This window comes from Thamnophis sirtalis, unplaced genomic scaffold (assembly GCF_051295495.1).
Source record: "Thamnophis sirtalis isolate CommonGarterSnake01/CBP01778 unplaced genomic scaffold, rThaSir2_p1.2 scaffold_2, whole genome shotgun sequence".
Taxonomy (NCBI): Eukaryota; Metazoa; Chordata; class Lepidosauria; order Squamata; family Natricidae; genus Thamnophis; species Thamnophis sirtalis.
In genome coordinates, this window is record NW_028261382.1 from 59,846,116 (window position 1) to 59,871,053 (window position 24,938).

Here is a 24,938-nt window from a genome sequence, read left to right on the forward strand (position 1 = left end):
TTTGGAAGATATCGGCCTGGCAGCTCTCCAAGCCTGATAAAGGTCTGTAGTTGTGAAATCTCATGAAAGACTGTTGGCCGGGACTTTGCTGGAGAGGAATTCCCTTTAACCTAAATAAAAGGGGTTATATTGGGACGAGGAGTTGGCTTCATGCTTTTCGGAAGCCTGGGTCAGAACACAACTTTAAGACTGGTGGACTTCAACTCCCAGGATTCCCTCGTTTTCTAGAACCACTGGAGCCTTTAGAAGGCCCTTTACCTGGTTGATGTTGGCCAAAGGTTCTTCATCCTGAATCAACATTTGAGCAAACTGAAGACCTTGATCTGGGTTGACTCTCATTACGCTTCTCAATAAGAAAATCCAGTCGGGGGTATAGCCCACCTTTAAAAGAAGAGATCAAGTTACTAAGCAGTGATGAATCACTAGCATTGAGGATGGCTACCTAGTTGGGTCTTTAATTGACTTGCCTTGCTTAGCGACAGAATTTTTTGCTCCATTGTGATCGTAAGTCGAGGACTCCCTATACGGCAAAATAAGTATCGAGAAGTCCTGTTCTAGCTCGTAAGCCAAGGGTGTCAAACTCAAGGCCCGGAGGCCAGATCCGGCCTGCGGGGTGATTAGGTCTAGCCTGTGGGGCCGCCCAAGAAACAGCATGTCAGGCCTACTACACTTTCTATTATTCTACTATGCCTTTTTCTATTTTGGGAAAATGGGAGGGGGGATTGTACGGAGTTAGATGCTATGTAGCCATAACAACATTCTTTCTAGAAAGCCAAGGTCATCCTTTGTGTCTGCACTTCTGCACCTGACCAGACCTGGAGGGGTGGAACTGCCAGCATGGCAGTGGAAGATTGGACCATATGATGGGCTGGTGGGTGTGGGGGGGCAAGATCTTGGAACTTTCAACTGGGTGGGGAAAACCGGGAAGCTTTCCCAGCTGTGCCAACATGGCTCTCTTCATAAATTGGAACTTTGAGCAATACCTTGCCTTGGACTCCAATTTATTTTGGATGCTATTTCGAATCCTGACACAGCAAAGGGCCAGCCTGCGGTGCCTCTGCCAGTGAAAATCAGACTCCGTTTTCGGCTGCGAGGGCCTCCTGCTGCCCTCTGCCAGTGAAAACAGAGCTCGGGAGCCCATTTTCGCTGGCAGAGGGCTCAGTCCACCACAGATGCCCCTGACACAAGCAATGGCAAACTGGCCATGCCCCCTGCCCCCCCTCCGAGGTCAAACCTAACCCTGATGCGGCCTTCAATGAAATCGAGTGTCAGGCCTGGACGACATCTTTTATATTAGCCCTTTCCAGCCTGCCACATTTTCTACTGTGGGAAACTGGGAGGGGGGGATTATATGGAGTACGTGTGAGATATAGTCAAAATAACATTCCTTTCTCAGAGAGTCAAGGACGTCTTGCCCTGCACCTGGATTGGTGTGATTGGGAGGCATCTCCAGTTTTGGATGGGGCCTGATTGGGTCATGGGGTGGACATGTGGGTGCTGGGCAGGGATTTCGACTTTCATTTGGGTGGGGAAAACCTGGAAAGTTTCACGTTCGGGTTTTCCCAGATGTGCCAACAGGACATCTCTAATAAAATGGAACTTTGAAGAAACTCAAGCCTCGGAGTCTTCTTTCGTTGGGGGTGTCACTTGGAAACCTTGACATCGAGTTTGACACCCCTGCTGTAAGCCAAACAGAAATTCAGCCAGTTGAGACAAACCCAACTCATACTTCTAACATACTTGGAATGTTCCACGACTTTGCGTTACCTTAGCAGAGGTTTTTTTTTTTAAATAATAATAATATTGTGTTAAGTTAGAAGGTGAGCATTGCCCAAGCAGGCATTTTTCAGACTGGGGGGAGATAAGATTACCTTTTTGGCATAAAGAACAATTTTCTGGAATTGACTCGTTTCTGCAAAACACTGGATGACTTTATTGGGGACGTTTGCCCGGAGATAAACGCTCAAGGCGAGGGTTGGGTCAGCCGCCTTCACCAAGTCTCCCAGCTCTTCGGAGCACTCCAGCTGAAACAAAAAAAAGTTCGGTTTCGGAAATCAACGCCAACCCAAGGGTTTAAAAAACTCCCGGCTGCTTGACAGACGGGGGCAACTGGATCAGCAGTTTACTGACATCGTGCCGGCCTCCGAAAATACTTTCATGCCCCAGCCACGTCCAAATCACCGCAACTGTTACAGTTGGCACGAGAGGGCGGTTTGAATTTCAGGGGCTGACTTTGCTGCCCAAGGAAAAGATGATTGCTACTGTGAGCTGGACAACTGTGCCAACTTCGTCTAAAGCAGGACACACAAATACACACATGCACACACAGTGTGGTGGGATGTAGTTAAGAGGATGGAGGAGTTCCCCCCCCCCCCCCGGAAGGCAAAGAGAGCTTGGAATGCCTGGTGGGCAGGAAGAGGGCAAAGGTCGGACCCTCCTTAGCAATTCATGAAATTTATCTATCGTTATGGCAGATAATTGCTTTAGTCTGGCAAGATTCTGTCTCTAAGTTCAGAACAATATAGGAACTACTCAGAAGTAATTCCATGTGATCCTTTTCAGTGCTCCAAGTCTGACGTATCCAAAGCCTTGGGTGAAGCCACTCTGCTTTCAAGCTGAATTTTACCTGTACGAACGTACGGCTAACTTTATTGTCACTTTAAACGTACCCTAATCGGCACACATTAATATGAAATTTCATTGCATACAGGTCTCAAAAGGATCACTGGCTCCAATATACACTACATCAGGGATCGGCAAACCACGGCTCTGGAGCCGCATGTGGCTCTTTCATCCCTCTGCTGCGGCTCCACAATTGATAGGGCTTTTGGTTAGGACCGGCAGAGGAAAAAGGACACCGCACTAGGAGGAGACTCTTTGGGGGGGGGGGGGACCGGACTTCCAGTCGCAAATGGAGAGTGAGACCTGAAGAGAGAGAAGCATGAATCTCACCTATGCGCAGACAGGAGACAAATTGGCAAGATTTGTTTCTCTCGCCATGTACATGTGTACATTCAAACTAAACTGTCTTGTTTCTTCATGTGATATAATATATGTGGGTATATGCATAATTTTCTATGTATGTATGTATGTGCAGTATCTGTCTGTCTGTTGTCTATCCATCCATCCATCTCATCTATCTCTATCTCCATCCATCCACCCATCTCATCACTCTCTCTCTCGATCTATCCATCTCATCTATCTCTATCTTCATTCATCCACCCATCTCATCACTCTCTCTCGATCTATCTATCCATCCATCCATCTCATCTATCTACCTATCTCCCCCCCTCTTTATGTGTCCGTCCATCCATCAGTCCATCCATCCATCCATCTCTCTCTCTTGATCTATCCATCCATCCACTCATCTCATCACTCTCTCTCTCAATCAATCCATCCATCTCATCTATCTACCTACCTACCTCCCCCCTCTATATCCGTCCGTCCGTCCGTCCATCCATCTCTCTCTTGATCTATCCATCCACCCACCCATCTCATCACTCTCTCTCTCGATCCATCCATCCATCTCATCTATCTATCTACCTACCTATCTCCCCCCTCTCTCTCTGTCCGTCCGTCCATCCATCCATCTCTATCCATCCATCCATCCATCCATCCATCCATCCGCCTTTATCCTTCTATCATCTATCTATCTATCTATCTATCTATCTATCTATCTATCTATCTATCTATCTATCTATCTATCATCTATCTATCTATCTATCTATCTCCCCCCTCCTCTCTGTTTCTGTGTCTGTCTGTCAGTCTATGTTGTCATGTTTATATAGTGCATATTAGAAGTGGAGACCCTTTGAAAGCTGTATGCCAACGAAATTTCATTTCAATGTATGCCGATTCGTGTGCATCCCAAGTGACAATAAAGTTATTCTGAGTCTCAGGGGGACCTCACCACAGGTCATGGTTAGGCCTCAACGACGCATCCTCGCTTGTGGCTTTACGGTATAGCAGGACCGCCCTAACAAATGGCGATGGGAGGCTCACCTTGTCTTCTTTCAGCCATTTCTCAAGCAGCTGCTTGCGGCCCTGCTGAAGGACGGGACGGCAGAGTTCCAGAGATTCAAATCTGTTGAGCTGCCCTTGGTCCAGGAGGATACCGAAGTACTGTAGTAAGGGCGAAGCTTGCCCGGGTTGAGCCGGGACACTCTGGAACTTCCGGATGGTATCGCTGGTACGCAGGATGCCCTGGATGTCAGAACCGGATGGTTAAATGCTTTCATGGAGAGACTGGACTGCCATCTGTCAGAAGAGGTGTAGGGTCTCCTGCTTGGACTAAATGACCTACAAGCTCCTTTCCAATTCTTTTTTTAAAAAATATATTTTTATTGTTTTTGCATTTAAAATAGTGCAGCCCAGGGAAGCCGTTATGATACGACCACAGTATATACCGTATTTTTTGGAGCATAAGATGCACTGGAGTATAAGATGCACCAAGATTTTGAAGAGGCAAATTTAAAAAAAAAAGTTTTTGCACTCTGCAGACCTCCCAAAAACGGCCAGTTTTTCGTGAAGCCACTTTCCCCCCCCCCCAAAAAAAGGGCATGAATAGCCTTTAAGAGGCTTGTAGAGTGCTCCTGGAGGATGGGAGGGCCCAAAAGCGTGCAAAACATGGCCCATTTTTCACAAAAATGGGCCTGCTCTTTGTCAAAAAAAGGGCATGTATAGCCTTTAGGAGGCTTATAGAATGCTCCTGGGAGCTGGGGGGGGGAGGGCAAAATTGAGGCCAGTTTTTCACTTATTTCTGTCCTCCCCAGCCCCCAGGAGCCCTCTGGAAGCCTCCTAGAGGCTATGCATGGCCATTTTGGCAAAGGCAGCGGGGTTTTGGGAGGCCAAAAATGCTGTATTCAGTGCACAAGATGCACCCAGATCAGCCTCTTTTTTGAGGGGAAAAGGTGCGTCTTATACTCCAAAAAATACGGCACACATAATCTCATCCATTAACTGTCAGTCTACTTAATATATTATCTATCTTTCTATCCATTCACATCATTTAAAGTTTGTTCCAGTCTTGTCACCTTGTCTGATACCAATAATAAAATCTGTTCCAAACTGCATAATATTCCGACTCCCCTTTATTTTTTAATTCTAGGGTGAGCCTATCTGCTTCCTCCCAGGCCAAAATTTTTCTAATTGTGTCTAACTCTGATGGGATACTTTCTTTTTCCCAATGCTGCACACAGATTATTTGCGCCACTGTCAATACATTGTTAACTAAAGCCCGTGCTTCTTATAAGCTCCCTTCGAACTCTCTTAATCTGAATCTATCTAAAATGATCAAAGATCTGGAGACTAAAACATACGAAGAATGGTTGCAGAAACTGGGCCTGGCTAGTCTAGTGAAGAGAAGGACCATGGGAGATAGGATAGCAGTCTTCCAATATTTGAGGGGCTGCCACAGAGAGGAGGAGGTCAAGTTATTTTCCAAAGCACCCAAAGGCCAGACAAGGAACAATGGATGCAAACTGAACAAGGAGAGATTCAACCTAGAAATAAGGAGAAATTTTCTGACAGTGAGAACAATCAACCCATGGAACAGAAGTTGCCTTCGGAAATTGCGGGAGCTTCATTACTGGAGGCTTTCAAGAAGAGTTTGGACTGCCATCGGTCAGAAATGGTGTAGGCATTGGGCAGGTGGGTGGACTACATGACCTCCAACTCTGTTAATCTGAATCTATCTAAGATAGTCAAAGGCCTGGAGGCTAAAACATACAATGAACGGTTGCAGGAACTGGGCATGGCTAGTCTAGTGAAGAGAAGGACCAGGGGAAAGATGAGAGCAGTCTTCCAATATTTGAGGGGCTGCCATAGAGAGGAGGGGGGTCAAGCTATGTTCCAAAGCACCTGAAGGCCAGACAAGGAATAATAGATGGAAACTGACCAAGGAGAGATTCAACCTGGAAATAAAGAGGAACTTTCTGACAGTGAGAACAATCAACCCATGGAATAGAAGTTGCTTTCGGAAGTTGTGGGAACTCCCAGGAATTGAATGGGAATTTAGTAGATAAATATTCTGAAGGTATAGATATCTTCAAAAATGGTTTACCTTAGGTGCAGACGCGGCCACTTTAGCCGCCTCCGCGTAGCTTCCCTGGGCAAAAAGGGTATTGAATTTTCTGGCAAAAAGCTCTTCCGCCCCGGCTAAGTTGCTCCGGATGGCCATCCGTAGACCCAGATCCGGATTCTGAAGGACGTTGGTGGCGTAGTTTACAATATTGTCTTCTTCCACGCAAACCGAGAGGACCTATTGAGAGAGAGAGAGAGAGAGAGAGAGCATGTGATGAAATGCAACAGCTACGGCCAACAGATATATTCCTGATAGATGATAGATAGATAGATAGATAGATAGATAGATAGATAGATAGATAGATAGATAGATAGATAGATAGATATACTGTAGACAGATAGAAAATAGATAGATGGATGGATGGATGGATGGATAGATCCATCAGCTCTCTCCCTCTGTCCTGCCCCCTCCCTGCTACCTACCTTATCTCTCTCTTCTTTTTCTTCTCATCTATCATCCATCCATCTATCCATCCCTCTATCCATCCCTCTATCTATCTATCTATCTATCTATCTATCTATCTATCTATCTATCTATCTATCATCTATCTCCATCCATCCATCAATCAATATGTATATCTCTTTTTCTCCATTCATTCCCTATTTCCTCTCTCATCTATCTATCTATCTATCTATCTATCTATCTATCTATCTATCTATCTATCTATCTATCTATCTATCTATCATCCTTCCATCCATCCATCCATCTTTTATGAAAATTTACTCTGTGACTCTAGGCAGCTTACAAGGATAAAAGCCCAACAGAGGCTGACTCTGTGAACCACTTAGAGAAGGGTATAAAGCACTGTGAAGCGGTATATAAAACTAAGTGCTATTGCCCTTCCTTCCTTCCTTCCTTCCTTCCTTCCTTCCTTCCTTCCTTCCTTCCTTCCCTTTATCATCTTCCTTCTTTCCTTCCTTCCATGATCTTCCTTCCTTTATCACATATTTTCCTTCTTTCCTTTCTCATCTATCTATCTTCCTTCTATCAGGCAATGACATGCTACCACTCCCTATTGACAACAATCAAATGAACCATTTCATGGGCTCCATACAACTCTGGAGTCTGTGGGCCCGTTGGTAAAACCAGGCCTTCGGTGACTTGCAAAAGAGTCTCCAAGTGGGGACCAACCTATACCTCTGCAGGGATGATGTTCTGCAAGGAGGGAGCCACCACGGAGAAGGCCCCGCTTCTGGATCCCGCTACACGGACTTCCATGCATTTCTAAACTTCCAGCAACCGTCTTACCTGCCCCTTCTTATTCACTCCAATAATTCCAGAGGTGGGTTCGTGCGGCGATGTTACAAATATCGTTTCGGCGCTGATTCGGTTCATGTAGATGCAGACCCCGGATTCCAGATCGTACATGTGTATGTAGCCGTATTTTGTGATCAGGTAGATCACGCCGTGCTTTGTTCCGATCTGTGAAAACGGATTAATCGATATTAATCAGAACGGAGAAGGAAAGGGACCTTGGAGGTCTTCTAGTCCAGTCCTGTTGTGGCCCGCCAGTGGAGCTGGTGGCAGACTCAAGACAGGGAGGAGGTTGGGAAGGAACCTGGGCCAGTCCTGGAGTCTGGGGAAGGCTCTGAGGAGGGCTGTGTGTCAGAGGCAGAGAGGGGGTCAGAGCTGTATGCCAGTTATCAGCTGCCATCGGAGTCAGAGATCAGAGGGGCAGAAGTACAGCTGGAGCCTGTTCCCAGTGTGCACATGCACAGAGCTGCCAGTAGAAGGGAACAGTTAAGGAACAAGGGCCGACTCGGGAGTAAAGGCACGGGTAGAGGGTGAATGGACCCTCCCAGAGGAAATAAAAGAGGAACAAAAGGGGAGTGGAGTTTGCAGGAGACAATGAGTTCAATTCATTAGGGTGAAGATCTGTTCCTGACTCCAGAATTGCTGCTACAGCGTGGTGTTTAGAAGATATCGGCCTGGCAGCTCTCCAAGCCTGACCAAGGTGAAATCTCATGAAAGACTGTTGGCCGGGACTTTGCTGGAGAGGAATTCCCTTTCAACTAAATAAAAGGGGTTTTATCGAGACAAGGAATCGGCTTCACGATCTTGGGAAACCTTGATCAGAACAGCAGCCGGAGGTACTCATTGGAAATCGGACCTCAAAGATCAGATCCACATGGGAAGGCCCAATTAAACTTATCTATCTATCTATCTATCTATCTATCTATCTATCTATCTATCTATCTATCTATCTATCTATCTATCATCTATCTCTATCTTCTATTTATCTATATCATCTATCTATCATCTATCTATATATCATCTATCTATCTATCTATCTATCTATCTATCTATCTATCTATCGTCTATCTATCTATATATCTATCTTCTATCTATCTTGTATCTATCTATCATATATCTATCTATATATCATATATCTTTCTATCTATATCTATCTATCATCTATCTATCTATCAATCATATATCTATCTATCTATCATCTATCTATCATTATCTATCTATCTCTGTATCTATCATCTATCTATCTATCTATCTATCTATCTATCTATCTATCTATCTATCTATCTATCTATCTATCTATCTCTCAAGACAATCTCAGACAAGTGACTTCCACTCTCTTCTTAAAACATGTACTGTTAAGTCAAGTCAAGGAATAACTCTCTACCTGCCCAGGGAGGTATAAAGCAGAGGTGGGTTCCCACCTATTCCGTCCAGTTCGGCAGAATAGGTAGTAATTCCAGTGGACACGTGACCATACCGGCTGTATCCTCGGTGGCACTAATCTTGATGCGCATGCGCAGAACAATCTTCATTGGAAAAACATGGTTTTTATTCCTTTTTTAATGTGGTGTGTATGCACATATCGTTTTAAGTGCAAATACGCACACGCCTGGCTGGCGCACACGCAAATGAAGCAAGCGCATACGCACACAATTTTTCAGCTGCCAAACCGGTAGTAATGGTGGCTGGAACCCACCCCTGGTATAAAGGGCTGGAGACAGTGGTGGGTTCCGGATCCCGGGGCAACTGGTACAGTGCAACGGGGCCCGGCGTCTCCCACATGCACACGCGCAGTGTACGCATGCATCCTTATCTCCGTGACGCCTCCGCGACGCTCCATCTGCTTGGTAGAGGCACCATACGCTCCGTGCGTGTGAGCGGAAACGCCAAAGAGCTCAAATACAGGTAAGGAGCTTGGGCGGGCGTGTGGGCCCTCCGGAGCACCGTACCAGAACGGTAACCGGGGTTCCCGGCAGGCACCGGTACGCCCGAGCTCCTTACCTGTTTTTAAGCTCTTCGGGGCGTACCGCCTGCAACCCACCACTGGCTGGAGAGGACGCAAACCTGCTTCCCCCCCGTTCATTTACCTGCATTGCAACTGGGAAATCTGTCTGGGCTTCCGGGGGAAAAAACACATCCACCGCTTTTTTGACGAAAGGCTGGTTCCCCGTCGCAGGCTGACCCACTTCGATGATATGAAGCTGAAAAGGAACCGTGAAAGGACAATCCGCCATTTGGCTCGAAGCAGGAAAGCCGAGGGAAAACTTGTGGGGAGGGGAGGAGAAGGGGGGACCTTGCTAAGTTTATGTAAGGCCTGGCTTCTCTTTCGTTACCTTGCCTCCTGCGGGGCCGCGGACGGCGAAGCAGAAGAGGGTGGACGGTTTGGCGTTTCCTTCGACTTTGAACTCGGCAAAGGCTGCAGCGTGGCCCTCGATGGGCTGGGAGACTTTGCGGTCCACGGAGTACAGCTGCATGGCACCCACCACCCGGTTTTGCTAGAACAAAGCCAGACGTGTCATGGGACAAATGTTCTCCTAAAGCAGCGGTCACCAACTGGTGGTCCGCAAGAAAATTTGGGGGGGACGGGGGACACATAAAAATTATTTGCATTTTTTACATAGCGCTAAATCAGGGGTTCCTCAAACTACGGCCCCTGGGACAGTTACATGCAATGAACGCTTGTGTTGCTGGAGAGAGTCTCCCCCTTCGGGGTCTTTTTGTGTGGGGCAAAGGGGGGCAGAAATTCCGACTTGGGGTCTGCTTCGGCCTCCTGGTGGGGGGTTTTGGGCGAAGGCTGGAGGGAAACACCGCTGGTGGCAAAGAGCCAGAGGGCCTCGTTCCAGTGGGACTGCATCATGGCCTGGAACTGGCTGACCATCTCAGCCCACTGAGCCTCCAGGCGCCAGCACTTGGCCTTGCACTCCCGCAGGCCTTCCCTCTGCCTGGAAAGCCTATGCTCGTAGTCCTCAGTGAGGTGCTTCTGCTGAGCCTCCTTCTCAGCCAGATCCAATTTGAACTGAGCTGTTTTGCCAACTCTTTCTCATGGTGGCTGCTTAGCTCCAACCACTGCTTCCTATTGGGGTCCTAAGGAGCCCAGGCAGGCAGACAAGGAGTGGCTGGGAGGGGAGGGGCGAGTAAAGGTTGGCGAGGCGCCCCTTGGCGTGAGTGATATCGAGTTGGCCATGCCCATTCAGTCACATGACCACCTAGCCACGGCCACCCAGCCGGTCATTAGGCAGATCGTATTCATGGTCCGTGGGAAGGTTGTTTTTTGGAGGGGAAAGGAGGGAGGAGTATCGTGTATGTTCACCCCCTCCCTGAATTAATTATAAAATAATAAAGGTGGAATAAACATCTAAGAAATAAAACAGAATTCCAGAGGTTTTGCCCTACCTGGGCAGAGATGCCAATTAAGAGTAACCATTTCTGATTCTCATCCGTCCGGTAGTTGATGATTTGGCAGCCGGCAAGGCTGGCATGTCGGTCGAACATTTTTTGGGGCGAAGAATCTCCTTCCATGCTCCAGTGATAGACGGCCGTCTCCGTCACTAAAGCCACGGTGTTCACTGAGATCCACTTCCAGAAAATGACCTCTTCAGCCATGGTGTGTGCTTTCACTTTACTTTTCATCTCAATGTTAAAGATCTGGAGGGTTTTCCCCGCTGGTTGGCAAGACAGAAAAGACAACAACAAAAAGAAGAATCACAGATCTCCCAAATATCCCACCCGGATTTAATTCTCCGGCATAGGAGTGGTGTGGTGACCTAGGGGTGGAGCTCCCGCCTCACAATCAGGAGATCTGTGAGTTCGATCCTAGGCAGAGGCAGATTTTTCTCTCTCTCTAGGCACACTGAGAATGTATCTGCCGAACAAAACTCCACCCTGGTGACAGGAAGGGAATCTGGCCAGTAAATACTCAGCTCCATTCAGTTGCTCATACTTCACCCCGCAATGAATTATGGGGGCATTAAAAGAAGATGATTAGTTTCTATGACTGAGTGGTGCGGGACCTAGAGGTAAAGCTCTCACCCCACATTCGGGAGGCTGAGTTCGATCCTTGGTAGAGGCAGTTATTTCTCTCTCTCTGCCGAACAAAACACTGCATTGGCAACAGGAGGGGCATCCGGCCAGTATACACTCAACTCCATTCAGTTGCCCAGACTCCACCCAACAAGGGATTATGGGGTTGTTAAAAGATGATGATGATTTAATTCTCCTGCACCTCGGCCCTCTTTATCCCATCTAAAGAGGGTTAAGATTGCTCAACAGTCTTGGCCACAGAGGCAGAAAAAACGAAATATTGAGAAAAAGGAAATCAACTCACTTCAGACAGCAGCTTGAAACAAGGTTGAATGCTCTCGCCGCACAGGGTTAAACGGATCAGTTCATCTTACCATTTCAAGCTACTCAATGTGCAGAGCTCACACGATTCAAAGCATTGGGATGATCAACCCTTCCTAATGGGAAAGTACTTCAACCCCAAGATCATCTCTGTCGGTGGGCTTAAGATTTGTATATGGAGCTGTCTGCTTCTATGGATGTGAAGATTGGACCATAAGGAAGGCTGAGCACCAAAGAATGGAGGCCTTTGAACTCTGGTGCTGGAGAAGACTCCTGCGAGTCCCTTGGACTGCAAGGCCATCCAACCGGTCAGTCCTAGAGGAGATCAACCCTGACTGCTCTTTAGAAGGCCAGATCCTGAAGAGGAAACTCAAAGACTTTGGCCACCTAATGAGAAGGAAGGACTCCCTGGAGCCTCATGCTGGGAACGATTGAGGGCAAAAGAGGAATGGGACGGCAGAGAAGGAGGTGGCTGGATGGAGTCACCGAAGCAGTTGGCGTGAGCTTCAATGGACTCCAGAGGATGGTAGAGGACAGGAAGGCCTGGAGGAACATTGTCCATGGGGCTGCGATGGGTTGGACACAACTTTGCAACTAACAACAAGTAGATATATTTCAGGGCTCAAAGAGAGAAAGTCAAGGATAGGCGGTTAAGAGGAATATATAAACCATTATTTCCAATATCCGATCCAATATTTGAGGAGGTTGTCACAGAGGGAAGGGTGGGTGTGAGGAGGGGAGAACTATTCTCCAGTTAGCCAGGACAAGAAGTAACAGGTGAAAAATAATCAATTTAGCATTAAGGAGAATATTTTCTGATGGTGAGAACAATCAATCAGTGGAGCGTCTTGCCTCCAAGAAGTTGTGGGCGCTCCATCAATGGAGGCTTTTAAGAAGAGATTGGACAACCATTTGTCTGAAATGGTATAGGGCTTCCTGCCTGAGTGGGCTGGTGGTGGACTAGAGCAGTGTTTCTCAACCTTGGCGACTTTAAGTCCTGTGGACTTCAACTCCCAGAATCCCCCAGCCAGCACAGCTGTGCTGGCTGGGGGATTCTGGGAGTTGAAGTCCACAGGACTTAAAGTTGCCAAGGTTGAGAAACACTGGACTAGAGGACCTCCAAGGTCCCTTCCAACTCTGTTATTATTCTGTAATTCTGTAACCTGGTGAAGGGACCTACTTCCAAACTTTTGAAAGAAAGAGCTTTAGGGAAAGATAATAGATCTCTTTAACTGACCAACTCTGCCCTTTTCACAAAGCCTTCTGGGGAATGAACACTAAGGGGGGGGGGGAATATTTTTTGTAATGTATCAGTGGCTTAAAACAGATTTCTTCCAACAATTTTAAAATGCCTTCTTTTCACCTCGGTTTTCTTCTTCCATTTCTCTCTAGCTGTAAACTCCCCCCAAATGGAACGCATTTATTAAGCAACATCCATAAATGGTCTGAAAAGTGTTTAATTAGTTAATTAATTAATTAATGTTAGGCAACCCAGCGGCTGCAAGGCAGAAAGAGCTGTAGCAGGCCAACTGGCCGAGTAGCAGGAAGATTACTAGCAGTTGTTTTCATCCTTCGGCTTCGTCTCCATCCATCTCCCCCCACTCCCCACACACACACATTTAGCTTGATGCCTCTGTGGTCTTTTCACGCAGACCCTCTTCGGTCTGCGGGCTGCAAGAATGGAAGTTCGTGAATGATGCTTGCTTCAGTTCTGTGGCCTGACCTCTTCTAAGCGAAACCGCTTTGCGGTATAAAAGTGTCCGCTTCCGTAAGAAAAAGAGATCTCAATGAAATAATCTCCATGCTATGAGCTCCCTGCTTTCTCTCTGTTAAGACTGCAAAGCAGTGGAAAAGACTGGGACAGCAAGAGGAAGAAACAGGGAAAAGCAGGAATCAGGGAAGGGGGGGGGAATCTCCGTTTGCAGATTGCTTTAACGCAAAAACAAAGGCCTCGTGAAAAGCAATTCCCCAAGGCCTTAACCCATAAATGAAGCGATTATGACTGATTTTCAAATCCCCATCCATTTCTGCATTGGGTTATTTACAAGATAAAGCAGGCAAACCAGATCAGAATGGAAAAACGGCCAGTTGTAAAAGCTAACGGGGCTTTCTTAAAAGTAGGAAAAAAATAATAGAAGAAGGTGCAACTTCCAAGCTTGGAAGGTTTTTATTCAGGAGAGAAGATTTTAAGAGGAAAACCCCACCTGAGGATCAATTATGGGGGGGAGGGAGGGACCCTCTCCTTCACCCTACCTTTTTACCTAAACTTTTTTGCTCCATAAGAATCACAAAATGAATTGGGTGGCTATATACATTTGTCAGATGGGTGGGTGGATGGATGGATGATAGCTAACCTAGAGAGAGATAACTGATCAATAATTGGACATAGATAGATGATAGATAGATAGATAGATAGATAGATAGATAGATAGATAGATAGATAGATAGATAGATGGGGGGATGAATGGTGGATGGAGATACATAGATTAGGTAGATAGGCAGATATGATGAATGGATGGATGGATGGATGGATGGTTGGATGGATGGATGGATGGATGGATGGAGAGAGAGGGAGAGAACGAATGGTGGATGGAGATACTTATTCAGTAGATAGACAGGTATGATAGAAGATGGATGGATAGATAAAAAGATAGATAGATGATAGATGGAGGGGGGACAAATGGTGGATGGAGATACATTAGGTAGGTAGATATGATGGATGGATGGATGGATGGACGGACGGACGGACGGACGGACGGACGGACGATAGATAGATAGATAGATAGATAGATAGATAGATAGATAGATAGATAGATAGATAGATACATAATGGATGGAGGGAGAGAGGGATGAATGATGGATGGAGATACTTAGATTAGGTAGATAGATAGATATGATGGATGGATGGATGGATGGAGAAAGAGGGGAGAACGAATGGTGGATGGAGATAGATTCAGTAGATAGATAAGTATGATAGATGGATGGCTGGATAGATAAAAAGATAGATGATAGATGGAGAAGGGGGACAAATGGTGGATGGAGATACTTACATTAGATGGATGGATGGATGGATAGATAGATAAATAGATAGATAATTGGCAGAGGCCAAGATACCCTGAAATAGATGTGACCGTATTTGTATCCATCACCTGTTCAACTTTTGGGCTAGCGATAGAAATCCTTCCCACAAGCAAGGCAGCCCTGAGATTTGGTTAAGTCAAGGACCAGAGTGTTTCAACCGAATTTAAGGGTCAGCAAAGCGAGGCAATTTTACCCAGCCTTTCGGCAAGGTCCCCTCCAGCAGATTGTGCTGTTCCAGTGGCCGTCACATCACGGGAGCTTAGACCACAATTGATTCTAGCCTCTAACCAGGATTAACCTAAAGCTGCGAGTAACACAATTGAACGATAACCGCTTATCTTCGGCAGGCAGGCATCTGTTCTCCATTCAGGTGAACTAAAAATAAAATTTAAAACAAAAGCAACACCGACACATATACAAGCCTGAACTGGTGGGTCACATCCAAGAAAGGTGGGGGTGGGGGGTGGGGGTGATTGGGGACAAGAAAAGCTCTGAACACTTTACGTCTGCGCAACAGAGAGCGCAAAAACGGTGGCTGCCGCATTCCCATGCTATGTGTATGGAAATGGCTCGCGTGAAGTGCTACGTTTCCCCGTTTTTGCATTAACACACAGAGGCGCTTTTACGAGACAGTACAGAGACCAGGAAGTGCTGCTGGGGCTACGGCACAAAGTAGGGGAGATAAATACGGGGAGGAGAATGGGAAATGTCACATGCAGTCGTCCGGTAGTTTCCTGTTCAGGGAAGCCGTTACCTTTCTGACATTTATTACCCCGTTGCTTGTAGGGGGGGGGGGACAAAGCTTCGAGCAAAACACGAAAGGTGAGCTCACCCCAGTCTCTTAGCAACCGAGGAACATCTGCAGTTCATTACCATGTTTCCCCAAAAATAAGACAGGGTCTTATTTTCTTTTGACCCCCTGAAATAAGCACCTGGCCCTATTTTTGGGGTGGTCTTATTATTATTTTGGGGGTGCAGTAGGCAGCGAGCATGGCCACCTCATGGCCGCTGCTGTGTTGCAATATTTTTGGGGAGGGCTTATTTCAGCACATACGCTCAAAAGCCCAAATGGGCTTATTATCCGGAGAGGTCTTATTTTGGGGGAAATTTTAGAACAGATCTTGAGCCGAGGTACTGCAGTGGTTAAATGCTGCACTGCAGGCTACTTCAGCTGACTGCAGTTCGGCTGTTCAAATCTCACCGGCTCAGGGTTGACTCAGCCTTCCATCCTTCCGAGGTGGGTAAAATGAGGACCCGGATTGTTGTTGGGGGCAATATGCTGACTCTGTAAACCGCTTAGAGAGGGCTGAAAGTCCTATGAAGCGGTATATAAGTCTAACTGCTATTGCTATGGGTCTCTCGGACTTTAATGGTTTGGGACAAACTACATTCTGCGACTACCGAAAAGCTATCATACCTATTTCCCAGGGCTTTGTATATTTAAGAAAAGAGACCCCCCCAAAAAACCCAGAGAGGATATGATAGTATTATGTCAGGGGTTTCCAAACTGGGCCATTTTCAGACCTGTGGACTTCAACTCCCAGAATTCCTCTGTCAGCCCTAAACCGTGCTGGCTAGGGAATTCTGGGAGTTGAAGTCCACAAGTCTTAAAAATTGTCTTAAAGTTGCTTCTGCTTTAAGTGGTGGGGGCGCACAGACAGCACTTACGTTTCTCCGCTTAGTTACTGCAGTGTACCTACAAACTAATATGTTAGTTCGAGCTGCATTTCAGGTTGTCAATCAGTGTTAGCTTTCTTGGTCAATGCACCGATTCGCAGGGGGCCAAGATAACTGGAACTAAAGCGCGAGAAGAGCCGTGGTGGCGCAGTGGTTAGAACGCAGCATTGCAGGTTAACTCACTGCTCACTCCAGGAGTTCGATCCCGAGTGGCTCAAGGTTGACTCAGGCTTCCATCCTTTCCGAGGTCGGTAAAAGGAGGACCCAGATTGTTGGGGGCAAGAGGCCGACTCTGAAAACCGCTTAGACAGGGCTGCAAAGCACTGTGAAGCGGTATATAAATCGAAGCGCTGTTGCTATTAAGAGCTGTGGTGGCGCAGTGTTTAGAATGAAGAATTGCCGGATAATTCTGCCAACTGCCAGCAGTTCGATCTTGATGAATGCTGAATCTTTTGATCACGGCTTTTAGTAGAGCTATTTGCCCATGCCATGTATTCTTACTTATACCAAGCAATTTTTAGCAAGCCCTGCAAACAGCAGGCTCAGGCTTATCAATTCCCAATATAACTGATTATGTATACAATCGTGGCCCCCTGCGAGTTTTGTCATGACTTTCTGGGACCAAAAACCACATTTAGAATCAAGTCGGTGACTAGCGCACAAAACACCATGCTAGCAAAGGTCTCTCATAAAAGTATGTGTGGCTCAGTTCCTTGCTATTCATTAACTGTACAGCGATGGGATGGATTTGCTCAGGAGCCATTCCCTTGGTACAGTTATAACCAGCAAGTCGTGAAGCGGTGTCATATCACAAAGGAAGACGACAATTTTCCCCCCGCAAAATTCAAACCATTTCCTCTAGATCTCAATTAATTCCACTGAATTTAATGGAATTCTCCATTGAGATGCCCAATTGCTTAGATATACATATTTATTTTCCAGATTTCAGTACTTTTTATGAGATTAGACCATTCCATACTGTTAAACATACAAGTTTGCTAGGATAAAATGAACTCACCGTCTGTATTAAGACAAGAATGCAGGAAGAAAAGTATACAGTCAGTTGACAGTGGAATTATTTTAAATCTAAAGAGTTTGTGTGCCTATCTGCGGAGGGGCATTTAAATGTACTGATCAGGTAACCTCTAGATTACAGATTGCTGTGAGAGCTAAAACTGCGCTCCCACAGAAATATCACTTTTATTTGCTATAGCTAGAACTACTGCATAATCTAAATTTCTTTAATAAACCAAGTACCGTACTTTTCGGAGTATAAGATGCACTCCCCCCACCACAAAAGAGGGTGGAAGTGTTGGTGCGTCTTATACACTGAATACAGCCATTTTTTTTTTGCCTCCAGAAAACCTGCCCCGCACATCCTGTTTTCACCAAAAACAGGGTTGTTTTTCGCAAAAATGGGGCACGCAAAAGATTTGGGAGGCCTGCAGAGTGCTCCTGGGGGCTGGGGAGGGCAACAACATTTTGTTCTTGTTTACTTCTTCAAAATCTTGGTGCGTTTTATACTCCGGTGCATCTTATAGTCCGAAAAATACGGTACATTTTCATTAACCAAATCTTAAGATTTGTCCAACTAGGGCATCATTGCTGTCGAGGAAGATTAAGCTACAGAAGTGATTCTTGACAGGGCAAAACTTTCTGGGAACTTGGAAATGGCAGTATCTGAAATTCTCAGTGGCCTGGAATATCTATTTTCTAATCTCAAAATTAATTTCTTATCATTCCCTTTGGAAAGCTATTTTGCGCAGAAGACCGCAATCCTTTCCTCGCAATTCAAATTAAATTGCTGCCGTTTTCAGCCTTGCAATTTACTGTCAACAATTAACAGGCTTAAGTTTCATTTTTTAAAAAGATCTCCGTTTGTGTTTCTTCTCCCTGTGCACTTTTTAGAAATGTCTTGTTTAGTGTCGTTGTGTTCTTATATTTTTTTCTTTTCCTTTTTTTTTGGGGGGGGGGGTTTATACAGGTAGTCCTCCACTTACAACCCATTCGTTTAGTGACCACAGCCCTGAAAACAATGACATGATCACACTTATGACCGTCGCAGCATCCCCATGGTTGAGGGATCAAAACGGAGGCACTTGGCAACTGACTCTCACTTATGACGGCAGGGTCACATGATCTCCTTTTGCGACTTTCTGACAAGCAAAATCAATGGGGGAAGCCGGACATAACAGCCGTGCTACTAATTTAACAGCTGCAGTGATTCACTTAAGAACGGTGGCTTGAAAAGTCATAAAACACATCAATGCTCACTTAACATCTTGCTTAGCAACAGAATTATGGTCGGCTGTGCCACAAAGGCAGTCCAACCCAATGACTCTACCTAGGAGAGGGAGTCAACTGGTATCACTTACAATATTTAACTAAATTTGATGTCTGTCATTCATTCATATTTGTGTGTGTGTGTGTGTGTGTGTGTGTTGCATTTGTGCTGATAAATAAATAAAGGGAGACTAGTATAGATCTATTTCAAGCTATTTAGCTCTTATCACCTAGCCATACCCTTACTGGGAATTGAACCTGGGCTGTATTACATATTAGGCAGTTGTATTAGCCACTAAGCCACAGACTCTCCTCCTTTATCAGCTAAGCCAGGGAAATAGGTATGTATTGTGTCACAACCCCTGGTATGCCCAAATATGGGAGGAAGCATACTGCTTCCCTTTTCTGTCTTTCGGATCACCCTAGGAGCCATCCAGGCAGAAAGCCATTTTTTTTAATGTTGCCTTGTTGCATTTGTGTTGCATTTGTGCTGATAAATAAAGGGAGACTAATATAGATCTATTTCAAGCTATTTAGCTCTCATCAGCTAGCCATACCCTTACTGGGAATTGAACCTGGGCTGTATTACATATTAGGCAGTTGTATTAACCACTAAACCACAAATACATACAAATGCAACACAAATATAACAAGGCAACATAAAAAAATGGTTTTCTGCCTGGATGGCTCCTAGGGTGAGCCGAAAGACAGAAAAGGGAAGCAGTATGCTCCCTCGCTGGAGGAAGCTAGCAACAAGTGCGTGTCTAAACAACAGCTTTGGCAGACTCAGTCCAATTAGCGAGCAGACGAGGTCAACCCATTTCGGATGCTGTCTCCACCTAGATGGAGAACGCGTCAACACACACTTAACATCTTGCTTAGCAACAGAACTGTGGTCGTAAGTTGAGAAGTACCTGTACAAACTCCCAAAAACGAAGGTGAATAAATAATGCTGTGAATATTTTTTTTTAAATTGTGATTAAAAAAACCACAAACAGGCAAAGTTTCCCTTTCGTGTGTCTCTTGTTCCCTCTCGGGTGAAAACAAGTCAGCCAGCGTACCTTTCAGAGCGATGACCTTGGAAGCGGGATTCATGATGGCGCTTTCCGCCGAGATGGGACGCCGGATAGGCGTGGTTGGGTCGCTCAAGTCGACAATAACCACCTGCGCTTGCTCCCCAACTTTTTCCCGGATGCAGATGAATTTGTCCGATTCCATCGTTAAGGTGCTGAACCCAATGTTGGCTGGATTTATTCCGAGATTTTGGAGCTAAAAAACAAACGCACACCAAGAGCCATTTCATTAAAAGGCTTCCCCTCCTCTGTCCATTCATTTCTTGACCTGTTTTTTTTTTTGAGTTGGGGGGGGGAAGGGTGGAGAAGAAGAAAACAACCCTCTGAGCTAATGCGAAGGGAATGTCAGACTCGATCTCTGCCAGATATGAATTCCAAACTGGGGGGTGGGGGGGGGAGAAGCTAGGTGGGAATTGTGGCGATTTCAGTAATATTCCAGGGAGCTGCCGAATTCAGAAAGAATGAATGCCTTGCAGAAATCCTTCAAGAGTTCAATTCTTTCTACAATGGTTCAATGTCGGCAGATATACCAAAAAGAAAGAAAAACTTGGCTCCCTCATGCCAAGTTCTTGATAGCTATTTGGACACGTCCGTGTATTTTTATTATTTACTAGCCGATTTATCCTAATCCTGTATTAGACAGGAAAAGGAATGAATTGTGTATATACAGTGTCAAGTCAAAGTAATTCACTACAAATATAATTGATTCCTTTTGATTTCAGCAGCCCAGGCCTTCCAGAGTTATGCTGGAGGACACAGACACACACACAAACTTGAATCCAAAAAGCACACTATCACTGTCAAAAGTACTGTGATTTAACACTATAGATATAATTCATTCCTTTTCATTTCAGCGGGCCAGGCATTCTAGAGTTATGCTGGAACACACACACACACACACACACAGAGATCCCCAAGAGATGTTAGGGGTGTCTTACAACCACAGTATTTGTTTCCAGGGAGTAAGTCAGTTGCGTACCAGATTTGGCTGAAATTGCTCGAGGCGTTCCAGAGTTATGCTGGAACATACACACAGGCGTTTTTATTTAGATAAGATTTATTTTATATCCTTTATTATTTTTACAACTAATTCAAGGCGGCAGATATATCCAACATACCTTCCTCCTCCTATTTTCCCCACAACAACTGCCTTGTGAGCTGCGCTAGGTTCAGGAAGATCAATTGGCCCCAAGTTACCCCGCGAGCTTTCATGCCTAAAGCGGGACTAGAACTCACTCTCTCCTGGTGATTGGCCCAAAGTCACCCAACTGGCTTTCACGCCTAAGGTGGGACTAGAATTCAGTCTCCTGGTTATTGACCCAAAGTCATTCAACTGACTTTCACACCTAAGGTGGGACTAGAATTCAGTCTCCTGGTGATTGGTCCAAAGACCCCTAACTAGCTTTCATGCCTAAGGTAGGACTAGAATTCACAGTCTCCTGGTCATTGACCCAAAGTCACCCAACTGACTTTCATGCCTAAGGTGGGACTAGAATTCACCATCTCCTGGTGATCGGCTCAGTCATCCAACTGGCTAAGCTGGGACTTGAACTCATGGGCTCCTTTTTAGCCTGGCACCTTAACCACTAGACCAAATTGGCTCTTTCTTGCCAGTGACTTGCCAGTGACTTCTTGTATGGATGTCTTTCAATGTCCCAGTCTAATCTAGAAGCCTCACATTCAAATGTCTTGCTAATCAGGTCCTTCCCTTAGCTTTTTTTAAAAAATGGCATGAATGATTAAGTGCTCTGTAAACACCCAATGATTTACCAAAAGCATAAGGTGAAGGTTGCCCTCACACATATGTGCTAGTCATTTCCAACTCTAGGGGGCGGTGCTCATCTCCGTTTCAAAGCCGAAGAGCCAGCGCTGTCCGAAGATGTCTCTGCCGTCATGTGGCCGGCATGACTCAATGCCGAAGTCACACGGAACGCTGTTACCTTCCCACCAAAGGTGGCCCCTATTTTTCTACTTGCATTTTTTACGTGCTTTCGAACTACTAAGTTGGCTGAAGCTGGGACAAGTCACAGGAGCTCACTCCATTACGTGGCACTAGGGATTCGAACCGCCGATCTTTCTGATCGACAAGCTCAGCATCTTAGCCACTGAGCCACCTATAAAATAGTGATTACAGAGTGGCACCCCAAAGAAACACAATATGGCAATAGCAGCATGCTAACGATCTTATATACAAATGCCGATTCAGCCCTAGCTAAATTGATGAAGGGTACAGATAGTCCTCGGTTTACAACAGTTCATTTAGTGATCGTTGAAAGTTACAACGCCACTGCAAAAAGTGACTTAGGGCCGTTTTTCACAGTTATGACCTTTGTAGCATCGCCATGGTCACGCGATCCAAATTCAATGCTTGGCAATTGGTTCGTACTTACGACCGTTACTGTGTCCCAAGTTCATACAATCCCCTTTTGTGCCCTTCTGACCAGGAAAATCAATAGAATAGAATAGAATAGAATAGCAAATAGAATAGAATAGAAAATAGAATAAGGAATGGAATGGAATTAGAATAAAATGGAATAGAATACAAATAGAATAAAATTAAATAGGGGAAGGAGAAGAATGAAAGAAGTAGAAGCAAAAGGAATAAGAATAGAATAGAATAGAATAGAACAGAACAGAACAAAATAACAAAGTTGGAAGGGACCTTGGAGATCTTCCAGTCCAACCCCCTGCTTAGGCAATGAGGAAGCCAGATTTACTTAACAACCAGATAACTAACTTGTCAATCGCAATGTTTCACTTAACAACTGTGGCAAGAAAGGTGGTAAAATTGGGGGGGGGGGGATTCACTTAATAAACATTTCACATAACAGCAGAAATTTTGGGCTCAATTGTGGTCGTGACTACCTGTAAGGGACAACCTTCTGTGTGTCCTTAACAAATGAAAAGTAAGGAGAATCTCTATTGAGATCAATCAGAATAGAGTTGGAAGGGACCTTGGAGGTCTTCTAGTCCAACCTCCTGCTCAAGCAGGACAACCCCAGCTATACCAAATAAATAACCACCAGATAAATTTGGGGTCCATCATCCCTGCATTATTGTGTAAACAAGGGAGAAGGCAAATTAAAAAAAAATATTTAAGGGAAAAGAAACTGGAACCGACATAGCAGGAAATGTTTAGGAAGAGAGATAGGAAAAAATGACACAGAAGCCAAATATTCCCAAAAGAAAATACGGGGTAACTGTAATTAAAACTTGCCACGATTCTTTCACAAAATAATTACTTTGGCTTGGTGCTTTCATCCCAAAAGACGGATATGTTCCACAATCTTACTAGAATTTTAGACTGAAAAGAAACCTAGATCAGGGCAACATTTCTAGAATTCTGGTTTACGCTTTGAAGCTGGCTGATTTTCAAAACTGTTTTGAATTTTGTATGCCATCGGAATCTCCCCCTGTGTAAATTAGACTCTATAGAAATTTGCAAGAGAAAACAATAAAAAAATAAACTGAATTAAGGCTGCAACACGAAGTTACGTTTCTGAACCCGGTGGGACAATTCTTTGCAAATCAAGGAGCTTTAGTCTCAGGACGAAAAAGCAGAGATTGGGGGTTGTGCATCACACCTTAACAATTTCACATTTAAAACACGCAGCTTCTCAACCAGAGCATTCCCCAGGCCCCCTGCCCCTGGATTCCCCCACATCTGCCGATGCTAACATCTCATGACAGAACCCCCTAAAACAGGTGAAATAAAACTCGGGCCAGGATCAAGGAGAAAAATGGCCTAAACATGAGAGCTGTGTGTTGTGTGTGTGTGTGTGTTTGTGTAGTTGGAAATGGATGGACTCAGTGGCCAAGGGAGGGGCAGGCTGAAAGTCATTGGGAAAGGCACTTCCGGTTCCCTCATTCATTTCAGCAAATTCTTTTTAGCTCCTGCCACAAACTCTTTTATTTTTTATTTCCTTTCCTTTCCTTTGACAACCCAGGCTGCTTTAACGCTCATGGGGAGACCCCCAACCCATCTAGGAGGAAAGAGAGAGGAGGAGTCTTTATAATCTGCCCCTTCCTCGGATTATGCCCTGCACCAAGGAAGGGGGGGGACGGGACACGATTGAGCTGGGCAGTGCCCCGTCTTGCATATCTGGGTGGGGGGGTGGATAGGGATGTGGGAGGGAGCTCCTGCACCACCACCCCTCCCCATTTTGCAGATCCAGAAAACAGAAGGGCACTGATGGGGCATGCAGACTGAACCTCACCTCACCCCCCTCTCTCTCTCTTCCTCCCTCTCTCTCTCTCTCTCTCTAGCTTTTCTCCCCCCCCCCCATCATTCTTGGTGGTGTAGTAATGCAGGCCAGAGCTGCTCTCCTCCCTCCCCCACCCAAAAAAGAGAGGGGGAGGAGGAGGAGGAGGAATCCAGTCATCCAGTGACTCTGCACAAATCACTGCAATCCAAACTAAAGGAAACCCACTCCCCCACCCCCCAAAAAAACCATCTGGGGTCAGCAGACGTTCTCTCCGACTACAGCTCGCCCCCCCCCACTCATCTACCCCTCTTCCCTCCCTAAGAGAAGCCATAAAATGTTTAACAAGGTCCCCAAGTCCTTCTCTTCTCTCTCCCCCACCCCATTTTGCAAAGAAGGGTAGGGGTGCATGGATGTAAAAGGACTCCCATCTCCCTGCCCCATCCCTCTCTGCTCCCCCTTTCTTTAAGCAAGGCAAAAAGAGGAGGGAGACCCCCCCAAAAAAGGGGGTAGCCCTCGCCTTTCCCTTCAAAACTAAGGGGTGCTTCCCCTTCCTTTGCATCACCATCTCAAAACAGACCTCCCCTTTGGAAGAAGTGGGGATCAGCCCTCCCTGAAGACCCCAAAGAGGGGGGTCTCTCCAGCCCCCGCAACTTTCCCCCATTCCCCCCCCAAAGGAGGGTGGCTTGGGGGGGAAAGGAAAGAGGAAGCGCCCTCCCCCCAAGGAGACAGACCCCCTTTGGAAGAAGAGCCTCCCTGAAGACCCCAAAGAGTGGGGGGGTCTCTCCAGTCTCCCCCTTACTAGGCCTCATTCCCCCCCAACTTTCTCCCTTTCTCCCCAAAGGAGGGGGGCTGGTGGGGGGGAAGGAAAGAGGAAGCCCCCCAAAGAGACAGAACCCCCTTTGCAAGAAGAGGGGGGAATTAGCCCCCCCCTGAAGACCCCAA

General features: G+C 45.9%; 1 protein-coding gene across 6 annotated transcripts in view; it reads right to left on the bottom strand.

Moving 5' to 3' along the window:
* The window catches only part of CLTCL1 (clathrin heavy chain like 1), a 67,576-nt gene that overhangs the window by 42,125 nt on the left and 513 nt on the right, over positions 1 to 24,938 (bottom strand). For all 6 annotated transcript variants that reach the window (XM_087705706.1, XM_087705708.1, XM_087705710.1 and 3 more), the window contains exons 2-10: positions 19,780 to 19,987; positions 10,730 to 10,998; positions 9,670 to 9,831; positions 9,424 to 9,537; positions 7,331 to 7,504; positions 6,062 to 6,259; positions 4,003 to 4,203; positions 1,872 to 2,024; positions 259 to 381 (exon numbers count right to left, since the gene is read on the bottom strand). In XM_087705706.1, coding sequence (XP_087561832.1) covers positions 259 to 381; positions 1,872 to 2,024; positions 4,003 to 4,203; positions 6,062 to 6,259; positions 7,331 to 7,504; positions 9,424 to 9,537; positions 9,670 to 9,831; positions 10,730 to 10,998; positions 19,780 to 19,987 — 1,602 coding nt within the window. The remainder of the gene's footprint in view (positions 1 to 258; positions 382 to 1,871; positions 2,025 to 4,002; positions 4,204 to 6,061; positions 6,260 to 7,330; positions 7,505 to 9,423; positions 9,538 to 9,669; positions 9,832 to 10,729; positions 10,999 to 19,779; positions 19,988 to 24,938) is intronic.